The 20,486-nt window shown below is 22.0% G+C and overlaps 1 protein-coding gene across 1 annotated transcript; it reads left to right on the top strand.

Annotated features, from left to right (window-relative positions):
- Positions 1 to 7,861: 7,861 nt before the first annotated feature.
- On the top strand, positions 7,862 to 19,568 carry LOC129615378 (ras-related protein RabX). The gene is made up of 2 exons (XM_055530544.1): positions 7,862 to 8,354; positions 18,296 to 19,568. The coding sequence occupies exons 1-2, from the start codon at positions 7,875 to 7,877 to the stop codon at positions 19,376 to 19,378; spliced, it is 1,563 nt and encodes a 520-aa protein (XP_055386519.1). The 5' UTR covers positions 7,862 to 7,874; the 3' UTR covers positions 19,379 to 19,568.
- Positions 19,569 to 20,486: the final 918 nt, after the last annotated feature.

Below are 20,486 nucleotides of genomic sequence, written 5' to 3'. Positions count from 1 at the left end.
TTATTTTGATTCGTTCGTTCGTTCGTCGTTGTTTTTTGAACTCTCTGTGTTTTTGATGTTTACACAATTTTTTTTTATACGTAAATAAAACTATATGTATATACATATATAAAAACATTCATGCATACATAAGTATTTATAATATGAATAAAAGTTTATTGAATTCTTATACATTTAGGTATATATGGAATATTTTTTGATATACTTATATAAAATAAAATATCTATAGGGATAACGAAAACAATAATAAGATTAAATTTTGTATAAAATAGATGTACTATGTATGAATGAATGTTGATTTATGAATAATAAAAGTATGTAGATATGTAGAGATATATTTTATGTTTATTATTTATAATGGAATTTATTACTCCTTAACTAGAAATATTTATACAAACACAATATAGGTAGGTACTTTGTATTAATTATTCATATTATTTACTATGCATTTATACATGTATGTATGTATATATTATTGGACATAATATTATAATTGAATTTCTTTTACAATTCACTATGACTTACAAATTTATATTATTAATATATTTAAAATTACACTATAAATATAATTAAAATATTAAAAATTTATAAGTGTTATAAATAAAAAAAAATATATGTATGCAAATACATGTGTAATAATATAAATTTTATGTGTAAATATACAATTATTTTATATACCTTATTAAAAATGTGAAACAAATATAAATTACTTATATCGAATGTTTGTATGAATATTGCATGTTCAATATGTAAGTACATACAATAATAAAATTTACAGAATTTGAAAGAAAAATGACAAATAAAGAATAAAACAAAGAAATGTTAAAATAAATACAAAACAAAAAAAAATAAAGTAAATAAAGAAATTACAAAATTACAGTTAAAACTTGGTTTTTTGTCTTTTTGTTTGTTTGTTTTTCTATATTTCTTTTTTTGTTTCTTTAAAGAAAGAATTGGTATAAGATTAAAAAATAAGTAAAGGTATTTATAATACATTATTTTGTTTAAATGTATGTACGTATGTAATGTATGTAAGCATGGATTATACATAAAATATACTGGGAATACAATAATATTATACATTTACGAATGTACATAGAAAAATGCAAAACAAAATAAAAAAGAATACAAGAAAAAGTTAAAAATAGTTATAAATTTCAAAAAAAAAAAAAATCAATGTGTGTGCAAATATACTTAATGTATGTACCTATGTAAATCTAAGCAAAAATATAATTAATTATTGAAATTATTGAAAAAGAAACGAATTTTCTTTATGTATAAATATAAATAAAGTGTCTGAAGATAAGTATGAATACTTATCTAAATTAGTACGTAATTTCAAAACCAGGTGTATTAACTACTTAATTATATTAAAAATATTCAATAATATTGTGAAATTATTAAATAAAATTGAAATATTAAAATTAATGAACAAATTAATTAATTAATTTTTTAATAAATAATTTAAAAAATAAAACAAGTGAACACATTAATTTTTAATTATTCAAATAATTAACACAAATATACATACCTACCTATTTAAATTTTATAAATTTAATTTAAAATAATATTGTTATATTTAGACGTTAAAACCAGGTACAATAAAATATTTAAATTTTTGTAGTTGTGTCATAAAGTATCTATAATATTAATTAAATTTATTCAATTTTAATTAATTATGTATACCAATTTTTTAATTAATAAATTCGTTATACTTGCATAAACAAATTCATATACAATTTGAATACGTATGTAAGCATGTATGTATATATATTACTCATTTAAAGATACCATTATTTTGAATATAACAGGTACATAATTATTTACTTACTTACATACATACAATGTATACTTTATACCTCCTATGGACATATTTTTTATTATTTTTGTATATTAACTATACATAATTATTATTAGTATAATAATAATATTAAATTCTGATTTGTGAATTATTTGCGCAGTTCAAAAATTAATAATAAAAAATATCAAAAAAAACAACAAAAAAAAAACTAAAATAAATAACAAATCAGTAAAAAAACAAAAATGTTTCTTCTGATATTTTATATTCTAAATTCAGAATTCCAAAAAAAAGAAAAAACAAACAAGAAAATAGTAATAATAATAATAGAATAAAAAAACAAGACGACAATAAAATATAAAACAAACAAAATATACACAGTAAAACGAAACTAAAAATACAAAAATAATAACAATAAAAAATGAAAAAAACAAAAATAAACGCAAACAACACATTTCATCACTCTGTCTCAAATCTCAACTTAACAATATGTACAAACATATATACAATACACTACACTCTCTATTACTGACTACATATTAAAGTGAATTTGTGATTATTTCGAGTATATATGTATACATATTTAGATATTGTGTTTATACATACAATGTAAATTTAACTAAGTACATTCGTATATATATATATATATAGAGAAAAAATGTAATAAAAAAATAATAATAATAAAAACTATACAAGGAGTAGATATTCTATCTTAAAATATTCTACTGTAACAAAACAAAACAAATAATAATATAACAGAAAAGCAATAATTTTGAAGAGAATGAATAATAATAAATGAAAATAAGAAAAAAATAAAACAAAAAACAAAAATCGTTTCGTTTCATTTTCGTTTTGTTTTTTATTTTTATTACTTTTTTTTTTATTTTGAGTGATTAGAGAGCGCCATTATATATACATATATACATATGTATGTATATACAATGAAAATCAAAAATAATATAGAAAACAAATGTAAATGTAATGTTAAAAAATGTAAAAAGTATGCTTGTTTTTGTTTTTTTTTTTACCTTCTCATAATATTTCTCATCTCATCATTTCTCACAATACAATATTACTATTATTATGTTAGTATACCGGATAGTGTGTAAATCGTAGGTATATCACAAAATAAAAAATTTAATTTTAAATTCTTTTACACATTTATTATTACATACTTTTATATTTTATTATTTGTTTACTTAATTTTTTCTTTATTAATATTAATGAAATATTATTTATATGTACATATATTATCTTTAAATTGATATATTAGTATATACATATATTTATTTAAATATTTTATACTATATTAAAAAAAAATAATTTGTAGTACATACATACATACATAGAAATGTACAAATTAATAAAAATACAAATGTAAATATGTATGTATGAAAAATAACGCGAATGATAAAAGGAAAAAAAAAAAATAAGAAATTTAATAAGAAAAATAGCAATAATAAATAAGAATAAATAAAATAAAGAAATGAAAAAGAGAAAAAATAAAAAAAATCAGTAAAGAAATCAACAAAAATGACAACAACACAACAACACAATAATAATGAAATAAGAAATCAACAACTAAGTATAATAAAAATAATAATAAAAATATATATGTATGTGAATTTGTAAATATATATATGTCCAAACAATAGTATATATGCACATATATTTGAGTACACTTAAAAAAATAACAACATAATCTTGTTTACTTATTTTTTTTTTCGTTTTTTTTTTTTTTTGTTTTTATAAAGAAGTCATTTAACTGCGATTTTATTTCATTTTTTTTTTGTTTTGTTCAAAAATGTATAATTTAACAAAACAAAAAATTTATACTTATATATATATATATATACCTATTAAATTATATTAGTGTGTGAACATGAGGTAAATATAATAAAACAATAAAAAGAAAAACTAAAATGAAAATGAAAATAAAATAAGTATAACATTAACAATAGTGAAATAATTATTGTAATAACAATTGTAACTGGTATATATAAAAGAATAATAGTAATAATAATTGTTATATACATGAATAATAAACATAGTGTTAATAATGAAAATTAAAAATTTAATTCTAAAATAAAATAAAAAAAAGGGAATTGAAAAAATTATAAAATAAAGTGCATTTTTTATATTAAGTAATTTTGGTGTTTCATTCTTTTATTCTTAATTATTTTCTATTATAATAAAAACAAAAAAATTTTTTATTTTTGCATATTTTAAAAGTGTGTTTTTTACTTTTCTTCAATTTTTCACTTAAAATAAATTATTAAAATATTTTTTTGTGATTTTTAACAAAATAACTTAGTTACATCGATATGCATATCTATGTATGTATGAGTGTGTATGCAAAATTTACATTTTAGATATACTTACGTATAATTGAATAATTTGTGAATTGTTATACTTATAAGTATATATGTACATAAACACTTAATTAAAAACAGCAGTGTTAATTTGAAGATTATAAATAAATTTGTTTTTGTTTTAAAGTAATTTTTAGCATTAAGATTTATAAAATATAAACAAACACATATACACATATATCTTATTATATAATATCATTAAACCTGTGAATTACATATATAAATATTTAACTTATGTAGGTATAACGAATGTACATAATTATGAACTTAGTACATATATCAGTGTTACCTTTTTGATCTAAATAGGCTAAAAATGACCCCATTTTTTTTGAATTTTTGTTTTTGGCTGCATATCCCGTATTAGTCAGTCGTATCTGGCCAATTTTTTAAATATTGAAATAAATTGTAAGTTTTCTTTTCTTTTTTTCAAAAATTTTTTTATTTTCGTATATAAAATTGGATTATAAAAATGTAACATAATGTTAAATTTAATTTATAAGATTATTTATTAGACCTTTTAAATTTGGGAATTTAATATTAAATATACCTATTTCCAAATTTGATTGTGTTGTTACTCATAAAACACCGGTAAAATTAGTTCCTGAAGTTTCCACTTCCATACTATATTGCTATTTAAGTTGTAACTTGTACTTATATGTATACATGTATATTGGTAGAGAATTTATTTTAAATTTTGTGTATACTTACCCCTTAAAATTTTCCAGACTTATGCAGCTAAATTTTTGTTTAAAATGCTTAAACAAATGCTTTTTGTTGAATTCGTATTGTAAGAATGTTTTTGAACAAAGCATTGAAAATAGAATGAAAAAGTTTCGGAATTTTACAATTAACAAGGCACAACATTTGCAAAATCTAATATATTTGAAATAAAGATTATCTATTTGGCGCCATTTTTGCTTAAATTTGACGCTTCTTTGTTAAATATTTGGCAAATTAATTTTTTCGTAAATGGCAACCCTAATTAGTACATAATATGTGTTTAGCTTCTTTTACAAATAAATTAATATTATAGTTAAAAAATAAAACATCAAAATTTACTTGTTAAAAATTATATATATATATAAAATGTATGTATGTACACTAAATCCTCGAGATACGACATTTTTGATTCCAGACATTTATGTCGTAATTCAAATTGTAATTTGAGGAGGAAAAAAACGTATTACAACAAAAACAGAATTAGACAAACTATTTTATAATATAATTGATTTATTTTTTAAAAAAACAGTAACAAAGTTTAAAGAAACCAAAAAAACTCAATGTTGAGCTCAACTTTGTGACAAAAATAAATAAAATAAAATCTGATTGAAGTTGATATAAGTATATAACACAACAATTCGTATTTTTTAATTACTGACTAGCTTTTTTTAACTAGAAAAAGTTCATTATTGAAATAATGTGCTTTTAGTCTTGTCTTACAACTAAATTCGGTATAGAGTTTTATTCAAAAAACAGAAAATTTTTTTTTTAATTTTTAATGTCGTATCAGGAATAATGTCACAAGCCAAATAAAAATGGTCCAAATTTATATCATGTCGTAACTCGAAATGTCGCATTAAAAGATGTCGTATCTCGAACAGTGTGTATTTATAATGTACATGTTATATGTATATATAAGTATTTTTAATTACAATTAAAATTTTCAGATTTTCATACAGATTCAATTATAACTACACGTGGATATTTTAAAGCTGAAAAATATTGCAATAACATTTAAAATTATAATTTAATTTTATTTAAAAAAATTTTTTTGAAGAAAAATTACAGTTTAATGTAATTATTCAATTTGTTGTAAAGTGGTAAAAATATTTTATGTATTTCAAAAATTATTATAATTTATTTAAAAAAAAAAAAAAACAATATTAAAAGTGAGTTTTACATAACTATTATATTTGCAGTCAAATAATTTCAACAAAATACTAAAATATTAAAAGAAAATTTCTTTAATTTAAAAAAGGGAAATATGTAATAATATTAAATTTTTTATAATAATTTTAATTTTATTGGTGCAATAATAAAAAAACATAAGCAAGAAGAAATGTGAAAGAAAAACATGTGAAAAATTTTTACGAATTAATTAAATTTTAATGGCATTTATTTAATATAAAAATAAAATTTATGTTAAATATCGAAATTTTAATAAAATTATAAAAGAAAATTTTAAATTCAATGGTTTCATATTACTTTAATAATTGCAGAAATTTAATTATATTTAATATTCTTTTATAATATAATAAGTGCATCCTGCCTAAAATAAAATATTATAAAATTTTATATTAAAATTTTTGTATTTACATAAATGTGTTACCTAAGTATTTCTTTTTCTGTAATTAATAATTAAAATAAAACGATGAAATTATCAAAACGTTCCTGATTTAATTGCATTACATACAAGAAAAAATTAAGTTGATATTAAAAATTAAAAGTGATTTTTTTCTGAAAATAATTATTTTTGTGTACTTATAACAAATTTAATTAACTTGATCATTAAATTAATCACAGATTCCGATAATAAAGTGATTCAGATTGCTTAATTATATTTAATTATCCTGTATCCTGTTGCTACCAATTTTTACATCAAGGGAAACATTATTGATACACAGAAGTGTGAACACATGCATTTATTATTTATTTGTATGTATGTATACATTCTTATAAGTACATATATAAAATTTTTTAAACACTCACTTCGTATTTTATTGTTATTTACTTTTGTAGTTATATATAAGTATATAAGAAACAAATTTGTTTTTATTGTTTTTTATTTGGAAAACTTTAATTTTGTTATAAATTTTCTTATTATATTAAAAAAAAAAATTCAATTAGAGTGGGAACTGAGATTTATTTAAGTGAACTAATAAAAAAAAATTATTAAAAATATTGATAATAAAAAGAAATACAATTAATTTGAGTAGATCCTACTGGAATTTAAAATTGAAAATTTTCAAAAAATAATAATTAAATTTTAATTTAATTAAATTTATTTTCAAAATTTTAATAAAAATAAAAAGATTATTACGTAACTTTAATAATTAATTACTTATAATAATTTCTAGTAACTATCACAAATGAAATTCGTCATCAAAAGTTTGAAGCTCCTACATATATCTAATTAATACATGCATATATGTATGTAATTTTTTTTTAAACAAGATAATAAATTACAAAACATACTTACGTGTACATTATAAATTTATAAACATTATAAACTTGCGATAATTATTCGTATTATATATGAATTGTGAAATATATACATACTTACATGCTCATTTATGAGTAAGTGACAATATTTTTAATTTAAATCAATTATTACTCAAGTATTGAAGAAAGTAAAAAAAAAAAAAAGTATTGCCAATCATTATAATTTCAATCACCATATACTTATTTGTACATACTTCAACAATAAATAAGTATATCTAGTATTCATTTGCAAATCAATAAATTCTAACAAACAAAATCAACAATATAATAAATATCATATGCATACATATTTTAATGTACCATAAGCATTTACATGTAATATATGTATATAGACATCTGGAATACAATATCGTTTAAATACCAGCAATATTGAAAATTGAATTTCCAATCTCTCCAATTAATAAATTTTTTTATACATCATACTGGATTCAAAATTGAATTTATTAAAATTACTAATGTATAACTTTAATTTAATATCTAATATGGAAAATAATACAAATAATAGTATTAATAATAGTAATAATAATAGTAATAATAACAGTAATAATAATAATAATAACAATAATAATAAATCAGCAACAAATAATAATAATTTTTTTCAAATAAAATCAAATAATCATTGTAATATGGAATGGAGTAATGAAATATGTTTAAGATTAATTGATGAATATAAAAATTTTCCAGCATTATGGGATCAAACAAGTCCATTTTATAAAAATAAATTAAAAAGAAAAGAATCATGGTGTAGATTAGCTGAACGTTTTGGTTGTTCAAAAGCAGAAGTTGAACGTAAAATGAATGTTTTATTAACACAATATCGTCGTGAAAAACATAAAATGTTAATGCAAGTATATAAAGGTGAATTAAAATGTTCAAGATGGTATGCATTTAAAAAATTTTCATTTATGGAAAATGGTTTAAGACCAAAGAAACAACAACGTGCTTTACAATTATTAAATGCGGTAAGTTTTTTATTTAAAATCTACTTAAGTACTTACTTAATATAAATATTATTCTGATCGCATTTGCTCTTTTTGTATTTCTTTTGTAAATTATTGGAACTATGTATGTATTTATACTGACACATACTTATCTAGATATACGAGTATTTATTATTATTGCGATTTATGCATTGTTATTGAATATTTAGCAAAATTAATTTTTTTATAAGTGACTACAATAAGTAGTACTTTAGAAATGTGTTTAGTTTCTTTTACAAAACAAATTACATAAGTACATACTATATCAAAATTATAAAATAATAAAATGTACTTAGTACAAGTAGAGAAATGTATGTATATGTATACAGGACGTTTCGCTGCCGGGATGCTTCTGTGATCAATTTTCAAAAAAAAAAATTGTATGATGGGAGGGGTGATATAGATATATATACTCGAGCTACAGCCTGTTGGAAAAAAGGTACCACATTTTTTCTGTATATAAATAAATACTTATAACTTTGAAACCATGCGACATAGAGTAACCATCAGGGGCCGATTTTGCTGAGTGATTGATTGCTCTTAATTTTCGCTTTTACAATTAATTTTATTTGGAATTGAAGCAACTGCTAAAGAGGGAGGTGTTTTACAATTATCATATTTGAAAATTACATTATTTATAATGATATTTAAGTATTTAGTTTTCGGTCTCAATTGGATTGAAAAGTGAAATGCTTGCTTGCAATTTTATGTTTACTTATCAGATCTTCATGTGTTGAAAGCTACAAAATAATTTTAAGTTAATCACTGCTACGCTGCTACATAAGTGAATAATTTTTAGCAAATTTATTTTTTATATCATTTTTTTTTAATGCTTTACAAATTAAGCCCTTAAAAACCATTTAAAACTGAGTTGTGAGATTACAAAAAGAGGCCGAAAATTTAAAATCATGTTTGAAACTTTTTAAGTTTACAACATACTTATCAGTGAACATCAACACATTGAGTCCTAGGTACATCACAAACGCAGTCCCTACATTTAAAGAAACTATATATACATATATATATTTTAGACTTTTTCTTCTTTAGCAGAGCTAAGATTTATTTTACTTGGTTACTTATAGTTATGAAGTTTTAAAGAAAAAAAAAATATAACGAAACTCAAAGTAAGTTGTATTTATTCACCGGTAGGCATGAACTCATTTAAGTATAATTTTAGATTTGCTAAAGCTTAAAAAAATGTGACTGACCATACCTTATGAAGATATACATACATATGTATTTACATTACACTCTTATTTTTTATATTACAATAAAGGGTCAATATTTTATTGCTTCCACAGGTTTGTTTTCGTTCAACATGTTGCTTTTAGTTAGGCGTTAAATGCTCAATTTGAGGAGTAAATCTACTAGATTAAATACTTTAAAAATTTTAAGTGTAAAAACAAATTATTACATACATATGTTTTTCATAGTTCCAGTTGTTTTTAAGTTTAGACTTTTTTATTTTGACCTTGAAGTAAAGTTTCCCTTTCATTTCTCTTCATCTATTCTAAGGGAATACTCAAAATTTTATTAAAATTTTCAATATTATATTTATACATATAAATATGTACGTACATATATGTATGTACGCAGGTAACTCACATGAGCACAATATACGTTCTCTATTATTGTTTCATATACAAGATGTGTATATTATATACGTTACCCACATGTCCATATTCACAAATGTATATACATTGTTTGTATACAATTTTTTGCTGAAATTTTTTGTTCCATATAAAAAAAAAACTTAAAGTTTTATGTTTATGAATGAATACACACACGCATATGCAATATATGTTCTTTATTCATATATATATGTATATATACGTATGTATTTATAAATATATGCTCATACATATAAATTACTAATGCACAAGTATAAGTGAATTCATATGGAAAAATGCGGACGTGTATATTCATACATACATATGTATGTATGTATGTATGTGATATTTTTTTTATTTTGAACGGTACGTGTGTATGTTTTGTACATGAGTCAACAACACTTTTTTTTTATTTTTTTGTCTTTTGTTTTGGTCTTTTACTTTTTCTATATTTTTTATTTTACGTTTTAAATTACAAGAGTAAATTTTTTTTTTTCTGTTTTGTTTTGATCTTTACTTTTATTTTTGCTTCTCTTAATTTTTTTTTTTTGTGAGATAACATGAGATAAGGAATTTTTCATATCATTGTTGTTTTTGGTTTGTTTTTAGTCGCTTTCTGTTTTGTTATGAATTTTTTCTCTGTGTTTTTTTTTGTTGTGTTTATTTTTTACTTAGAAATGGCGGGAACTTGTTGACAGTTGAAAAGAAATTGAAAGCTTTTTCATTTTTTTTTTATTGTTATTCCACATTTTTTCTTTCGATTTCCTTCTATTTATACCTGTGTAATAAAAGTCAATATACTTTTTTGTTTGGAAATATTTCCAAATTTACTTTTCAAATATTCCTTGTATTTTAAAATTACTTACATATCTAGTAGAAAAAATTTGTAAAAATAAAAAATAATAATAAGAAAAAATTATTTTTTCCGTGAGACATGTCCATCTGTTATCTATTTTTAAATTATAATAATGGACACAAAGAAAGAATAAAATAATAAAAAGAAAAAATTAAACTTAATTAAAAGAAAAAAAAATAAATAAATAAAAATTTAATGTATGTATGTATGTATGAATGTATGAAATAACTAACTGTTTGAATATTTTACTGTATGAATAATAGATGGCGACGTAATTATCTTTGTTTGAAAAGAAATAAAATGAAAATATGGAATGCATGCTTATAAAGGCCCGTATACTTTTGTGGTTTATATAAGATTATAATTGTATATACATACATACATATATACATATTGTATGAGTTAGATATGATTTTGTAAATGTGTAATGGGAAAATATAAGTAGCTAAGTATGTATATGCACATACATACGTAAATTTCACGGAAATAATAAGCCTATAAATAAAATATGAGTTTGTATATTATACAGAAGTGTGTATACATATGTAGATACATATTTACAATTCTTCAAAAACTTGAATACACTTGAATTAGCAATGGTATCTTTAATAATCCTTATTTTTTCCAAGGAATAACCTTTATAGCATAATAATTATGCAAACAAAGGAAATTATTAGCATTTCAGGTAACTCAATATTTATGTATGTATGTACCTTTGTACATACAATACATTCTTAAAAATACATATGATAATACATAGTATGTATTCGAAATTCATACCTTGAAATTCGATCTATCAAATTCAGTTCAACGAATATTTTTCTTTTAAATTTATCCCGACTTCTCTCTTTTAAACTTCTTTACACAAACAAACGCTTTATTTCCCTGATGATTTTCTTAAGTTCTCCTACATTTTTGACTAAAAGAAATACTAGACTTACCCGAGGTTATTTTAAACTTTTTTCCCGCATTTTAATTTTTTATGGCTTATTACATAATTCTACATTTTCTCATTAATTGTTTAATAAAGTTTCTGGATTTTTGAATAAAATTTTTGATCATAATGGCCCCCATTATATTTTGGTCATAATTCCAATGGAATCCTATTTGACTCTACTTATATTGGACGATTAGGCTTATTTTCCTGAGATATGTATATGTGGGTATATATTAGTTGTTTATATGGATATGTAGTGTGATTGGGTGTACTTGGTATTCAACAATATATGAATACAATTGTTGTCTATACTGCAGGTTTGGAAAAGTACTTTAGCTGATACGTTATATTCAGTTATAGCTGAGATATTTTTATTTTCTGATGAATTTTTCAAATGATCAAATTAAATTCAGTCTATTGAAATTTAGTTGTACGTTTCTGAGAAGGCCGCGTCTGCATATCACGTAAAGCTTACAAACAATATGGCATATACAATCTTAGACTCAATTGTGAGCAATACTTAATACAATTCAAAATTCAGAACAGTTTGAACCATAAAAACTCTGATATTTACTACCTCCACTTAAAGATCGTGCTAATTACACAAATTATATAAGCAAGTACATTTTGCGAACCGATTATCAATAAGTAATTCTTTATTCTTATTTATATATGAGTACTTATACATATTTGCATACATACGTGCATATGAATAAAAAGTTTTCTTGTTTCTCAATTATTATTTACATAACATGTAATACTTACATAAATACATTTTGTGGATTTTATTTAAGTAAACATATTTTTTAGTATTTACACATTATTAGTTTAATATTTACCCATTGAATCATCTTCATTTACTTTGAAATATTTCATTTACTCGAATTTTCTTTAAAATACTAGAAATTTAGCTTAATATTTAATGGAAGCACCTAATCAAAACTGGTTTTCTCTAATTGCGTTCAAAATCACAAAAATAAAACTATGTATATGTATGTATGCATGCATATATGTTTAAAGTAAACTAAATTTTTTCTTCTTTCTCACCTATATTTTTAATTAAAAGTTTAAAATCTTGATCATCATCTCGATTCTTGTAAATTTTTCGTATTATTATCTTGATACTTTGCATATAAAATGTAAGTTCATTATTATCAATTAAAATTTAAGTTATTCTCTGAAAGTATACAGGATTTACCTACATTTATTTGAGTCAGTATTTAAACTGACCATATTAATTGTAATTAAATCCGGAACGTATACCATCAACATAACGTAAAAGAGGACGTAAAATGCTGTTGTAAATTTATCTTGAAAAAAATCTTCAGAACATCGTTTTAAAAGTATGATTTGTTAAGATTAGTTGGTTGGTTTAGGTGGTCAACGTAGCAGGTTCATCGCAACACAATTTTTGCAAATGTGCTGTTTTGTGATCACTAGATTACAGGCGGTATATCTAAGTCACTCGATTCTCTTGAGAAATCTTTATAAATCCCCTATGCTCGATAATATTCGATATCTCGTCCAACACCATCACACATGCCCTACGTAACCATTCTGGCCTCACCCAAACCTGGATATTCGCAGAGATAGTGGAAAATAGTCTCCTTCTTATCCATTTCTCGGCATCTGCTACACTTTGTGTTGGAAGGCAATCCCAATCTATCCGCATCTTACCCTAACGAACATCGCCAGAAACCCATCCGATTTCCTAAGATCGTATTTTGCCCACATCTTAAACTCAGCTCACGATAAATAATATCTGTATATATTTATTTTCACTTTGTTGATGGGAACAAAAACCCGTTCCGTCACAAAAATATCCATTACTGAGCCACAACCAGTCAACTCATCCATCCGTTGATTTTTCGTTACATTATGGGCGCCCAAGGTCCAAAGGAGTGTGACACTATGGCAAGCGTACTATACTCATTTACTAAAGTATTCAATTATATTTCTTTATTCTAATAATACTTTCGTTATAAGCGCGAAATGGAATATCACAATAGAAGAAACCAAGTATATAAGCATCGAAATAAATGGAACACCTTATATATTCTATTTATAAGCTTCTAACTCCAACATTAATCTTGAAAATAAAATCGCATCTTTCGTTCAAATTATTTATATATTCACTTCAGACATCCAACCAAGTTGATTTGATTAATTAAGTTCAAAAAAATATTTATGCTAAATGAACCCAACCCAAGAATTTACTAAACTTATCGTATTGAAACCTTATATCATTTTGCAAGATTTTCCCCGTATAAATTCAAAGGGTGAAGAAAAAGAGTGTACATTAATTTTTACATTAATTAAATTTGAGAGAGCACATTATATAAATTCTTGTGGCATTTCCCGAAACATATAAAAATACATGACTCAGAACTACGATCTAAGACAGCTGGCCAGCCTATAGCTATAATCAAGAACAATGTGTTTGCTTTTCTATATATTTTTCAAAATACCATTTAATAAAAACTTGATCAGCAATTTATTATTCTTAGTATAAATTCGAAACGGTTAGTGGAAATAGTACCTAGCTATAAAATAAAATCTACTCTAAAATTTTATTACGTGTTATCGAAATCTTAAAATTTTTCATATTTTCTGAATTGTGACAACTACTTATATATTTATTAGTTCTTGTTTTTTTTTAAAGGGAAAACACACAATAATATTTATATTTTATTTATGTAAGTATTTTTTGCGTATTTAAATTTAATAATGTCCTCGAAATTTTTAAAAGAAATAAAAAAACCGGCAAAAGAAACTTAAAAATACCAAGTTTTATAAATGTTATATACATACATATGCATACATATGTATATAAATGTGCGTTCATTATTTATCATTCATATTGTGCATTTAATATCACAAGATATTTTCTACTTATAGAAAAACCCAAAATATTAAAGACTCTTCAAATAATAAAAAAACCGAAATCTTAAAAAAAAATAAAAACTAGAATAATAATAACTTGTATCAAAATTCTTGTACTAAAATACAGTAAAAATTCATTTATAAAACCATAGAAAATTACTTTGCTTGCCATAATTTACATTATGATCTCAAAAAAAAATGGCTAAATAGCTTTAAAAAGAGCCTGTTCTTTTATGCTACTAAAGAAGTTTTGCTTATACGAATGTTGCTTATATACGGGTTCGACTGTATATTACTAGTATTGTTTTATACATTTAAAATTTTTCTTTGTTTTCATATATTAAAAAAATAAAATCATCAAATGAAATTCTTCCAAAATAAAGAAGCAATCAGATGTTCTTCTGATGTAAGAAAAATTCTCGTTCCTTATTATTATACTCATACTAGCACCAAAACTAATAAATAGAAAATTATTACTTAAAGCCTAGCAAATAAATCGTAATTTCAGACAGGAGTACAGTAAAGTAACGTTACTAATTAACCACAAAATAATTTTTGTTTTTCATTTCCTTCACAAAACTTTATTTACTGTGGCAACGAGCATGTTAAGCTTCCGCAAAAATAACCAAAAAACTTTATTTTCCTTTAATTAATGAACATTACTAATATGTACATTTTGAATTGAAAGCAACAATATTGATAATTAGGACCTTTATTAAATAAATTTTATGTATCTACCTTGAACTGCTTCATTTTTTTTTAAACGAAAGCTTTTATCTTCACATGAACTTGCAAAAAAATTAAAAAATAATGAAATATGGTCTTTAAACCCTATCACGCGCACTAAAATATTTTGGAATTTAGATTCTAAAATTAAAGGACGTACAGAATGTTTATGCTAAGTATACTTAAAATATTTACATATTATATATTATTATGTAAGTAAAAACACAAACATTTGCGAATAGAATTAGGGTACATTTTTACATTTTATCTTTAATCGAAAAATCATGAATTAAAATGTATTTTGATTAAATAATTTTATAAAAAAATATTATTGCTAAATATCTAATTATTCAAAAATTATTATTCATCTAATTATTCATCGGGAACACGACCGATTATTGTGCCCCACATGTAAAATATCTCAAGTTAAAGTTGAATTTGTTGCGGTATATGTTTATATATATTAAAGACACTTACTTTATATTAGATAAAATTGTATTTAAGAACATAACTGTAAATGTATTAACATAAGAGTGTGTAGGACAAAAAAATTAAGTATAGCTAAATTATAAGAATGGGGATTTTCGTTTATGTACGCTGAAATGAAAATTCTGAAATATAGCTTACATTTCTAAGCCGCAGTCTAAAACAGTATTGCAAAAACTTTAACCAAGTTTTTTATGTTTACTCAGTCTATGAATTCAGAATCAGTCGTTCGAAAATGACATAAATGACAGTGTTATAAAAATTAAAATTTTAAAATTTTTAAATTAAAAAAAAAATCAATATGCGGCAGAAAAATTTGAATTAACATATTTCTGACTTTTCTTTATTACAAAATAAATTTTCGCACTTTATTACAGCGAGTAATTTCCCATTTAATTTTCGAACGTACTACGAGTACAAATTTGAATTATTCTAAAACTGAATTGACAAAAACCTCCAATAACAATGCAATTATATTATTGACAGATTTTATAGACAGATTTGCATGATTCTGTTTTGTAATTATTAGATTATAATTATTATAATAATAATGAATATTTGTTTTTGTGTATTTTATTGGTATTGAACTTCGATCATCACTCTCTCTCTCTTATCATCCTGTCTGATGAAATATAAATTGAAAATTTTAATTTTAAAATTAGTTTATGAAAACTACCTACTTATCCACTTACTAGCAATTTTTTTCTTTTTTGCAAAATTTAAGTCGCAATATTTCACCTGAATTGTTATACTTAATAAATTTGTAAGAATTTAATATAAATACGTAAACTTGTCGACGTATATATGCCGAAGTATAAGCATAGGTATAAGTACAATTTACGATTTATATACACAAGAATACGATTTAACAACGTTATTATAACAGTTATTATTATAATAGCTACAAATAATAATTGATGAATTAATAAATGAACGCATTTAAATATTTTATATTAAAAAAAAAATAATAAAACAAAAATGGCTTCTGAAAATTTTCATTATACAAAAGGTAAAATAAAAGAATTTTTACATCTTACATAACTACATTCATATATATGAACAATTGGCAAATATATGTAATGAAAATATATCGAAGAATAAATTACTTATTATTGACTGAAAATTTTCCCCGGCTCATTTAAAAGTATACGGATATACACACATATGTGCATAGATAAATGTAGGGATTATGGCATGAAATACGAGTATCTATAGTTTTTCAACTGGATTGAATAATAAAGGATTGAAGTAAAAATATAAAATTCGCTATATATACGTAATACATGTACGTACATTCATATTATTTAAGTTATTATAAAGAAAAAATATACATACTTACAAAAATATAAATTAAAAATTTTCAAAATGGAAGAAAATTTAAAATACTTATACGTATATTTAAGTACTGTAATAGCATAGTGTATCAAAAATAAGAATATTTACTATTTGTACATAAAGTATTTATTGTATACATATGTACTAACATACTCACATATGTAAATAAGAATTTAATTTTATTTTCTTTAAATTTGTCAATAAAAATTTGGGTTATCATTTTGTAAATTTCCCAATCAGCACAATATTCTTAATTACTTTTTCAATATTCCAGATGATTTAAATTTAAATTTTGTTCAAATTTTAAACTAAAATTAAATAAAAATTTTTATTTTAATTATACTATCAATTCAAGGACATGTAAATAAATTTAAATTAAATAATTTTAAATACTTAGTATATATAATGCTATACTAATTGTGTCAATCAAATTAGTAATCGTTACAAATATTCTAAAATAAATAAATTTTAAGATAATAAAATAAATTTTTGTAATTATTTACTTAAATTTATACTAGTTTACAAACCTGATAATCTATTTAAAATATACGATTTTGTTCGCATTTAATATATTTAAGAAACTAAAATAATCTAGCGTCTAACGCATAAACCTAGGGACATAGATTTGGAAATAAAATTAAAAGTATTTATTTATGATAAATATTTAAAATGCTATAAATTTCTATTAGAAAAATTTTAGGGCAATTAACAGTCTCTATGTAAAATATATTTGACTCCATACAGGAGTCGAGTAGTTCAGTTATGCTTCTGGGAAATTCGACTAGTTTCGCGTTACTTTCCAGGAAATAATTTTTAAAAAATAGTCGTAAATAGTTCTACCTTATAGGCAGAAAATATTACTATAATGTAAAATCAGATTCCCATTTTACCCGCTGCGTATCCAAGAGAAAGTTTTTCCAATTAATTACATTTGATATTATTACAAAAGGATTAAGATAATTTAATAATTTAGCCAATACCGAATATTTATTTAATTGTCTTCAAAAATTATTAAACAAAATTAAAAAAAAAAATTCTAAAAATATTTTTAATTAATATTCTTGTTTTTCTTTTTATTTTATAATTTTAGATGCAATTACGTTTAGGATATAATCCATTACAATCAGTCCAAAATACATCATCATTACAAAATTTAGCATCATGGCATTCAACAGGTGATATTCATAATCAATCAGATAATAATAATTCTTTATCAATGAATAATGATACAGAATTAACAGGTCCACAATCCGTTCAAGATTTATCAATTAATCATAATAGTAATAGTATACTTCAGCATCATAATAATTCAATACAACAGCAATCAGCAAATTCAACAATCGAAGATGAAATGGTTGAAATCAATGTTGATCCTTTAAATTTACTTAGTGGCCATCATAATTCATCAACATTTAAACATACAAATAGTAATAATAATAATAGTAATATAAATAATAATAACAATAATAATAATAGCAATAATAATAATAATAATAATATAAGACAACGTTCAGATTCATTAAATTATCATCAAGATGTTAAAGAAGAAGTTTTCGATTGTAGTAGTATTGATAATGATGATCATCATAATAGTGATCGTATTATCGATCAAAGTTATCAACGTTCAAATGATCATACAAATATAATTAATCATAATGATCATGATGTTGATGATGATGACGATGATGAAAGATTTTCAATATTAGATTTTCGACGTAATCGTTATAGTAGTAGTGATACATCACCAAAAAAAAAATTAAATTTTCATTCAACAACAAACGATCAAACATATCATCATCATTTACAACAACAACAGCAACAACAGCAATCACATCATTCAACAACATCAGATAATCAACAAAAGGATGAAAAATTAGATAGATGGCCTGGTTTATTACCACCGCCACCATTATCAGCATCAGCTTCAGCAACATCAATTGAAAAACCATCAACAACGAAATTATTTCAAAATTATGAAAATCAATCGATGTCATTAGCTGATAAAGATGATTGTGATTTTATTGGTTTAAATGTTGCATTAAAATTACGTAGTATGGAAGAATCTCAAAGGATAATTGCAGAAAAATTAATTTCTGATGTTTTATTTTATGGACAATTTAAAGAATTAGATAGAAGTGCAAATGTTTGCCCTAAAAAAGAAAATGCTGGTTAATTAAAAATATTTTATAATTTTAAATTTAATTTTTTATAAAGCAAAAAAAAAAATAAACAACGTATAAAATGCAATTTGTAAATGTATCAAATGTAGTTTTTTAAGTAACATATCCGTTTAATTATATATGTACATATATTCGAAATATATGTATGTATAAATATGTTAAAAATAGACATTTATATTATTATATGTACTGAAATAATAAAAATGGAAAAAAAAATCTGTATTTAAATATTAGATTAATTATATAAATAGAAAAGAAATCTAAAAGATAATTAATTAAATAACAAAAAAAAAGACAAGAAAAATTCTATGTAATTTTCAAAACCGTTCAAAAGTGATTTTAATGTATTCTAGTAATATTGAGAATTTTTTTTTATACATTATTATTATTAAATTATTTTATTATTTCAGAGATAAATATTAAATTGAAAAAAAAAGAAGAAAAACGTTCTAATACTGAATGTACGTAATCTAGTTGTTATTTTTATTTTATATAATATATAAATGTTGTTTAACTTAAAAGATAATAAAAATGAAAATAAATAAAAATATAAAATGAAAAAAAAGAAAGAAATTAAAAAGAATTCAAATAAATAAATAAAGAAATTTGAAAATACACAATGTATAAAATATTAATATATTCATTAATCTTTTTATTTTTCCAACCATTTAATTACCATTCATTACGATTAAAATTTTTGATATACAATTATAAGTATGTATATTATTCCCAAAGATTTCATTCTTTAATTAATATGTTCAATCGTTATCTTATAATAGCTTTACAATGTTCAAAATTTATAAGTTTTTCTACAGGAGCTTTGTGTTATATAAACATTTTATTAAAAATTTTTAAGTATTTTTAAAATAACTACGTCTATCTGAAATTTCATTTATGTAACTAGAATCTATATGAAATTCAAAAATAGTAACAAGTGAATTCACTTCACTAAATCCAAAATAAAAATTTTTATTTACTTATAATTTAATGATCCTTTAAACTAACATACTCATAGGTAAGGGCTCCAAAAAAAATTTGATTTTAGAACATTTAGTCCCAAAAATTTCAGATCACGAAGTTATTCACCATGTTGACAAAAGA

Source organism: Condylostylus longicornis, unplaced genomic scaffold (genome assembly GCF_029603195.1).
Source record: "Condylostylus longicornis isolate FDR11 unplaced genomic scaffold, ASM2960319v2 ptg000135l, whole genome shotgun sequence".
Classification (NCBI taxonomy): domain Eukaryota; kingdom Metazoa; phylum Arthropoda; class Insecta; order Diptera; family Dolichopodidae; genus Condylostylus; species Condylostylus longicornis.
The sequence above is the reverse complement of the archived record's forward strand: the minus strand, read 5'-3'. Positions and strand labels throughout refer to the sequence as shown.

Excerpts from the sequence above, each read along its gene's own strand:
- LOC129615378 (XM_055530544.1), top strand. The coding sequence starts at position 7,875 with ATGGAAAATAATACAAATAATAGTATTAATAATAGTAATAATAATAGT. Across the intron at positions 8,355-18,295 it reads CTTTACAATTATTAAATGCG|ATGCAATTACGTTTAGGATA; the intron begins GTAAGTTTTTTA and ends TTATAATTTTAG.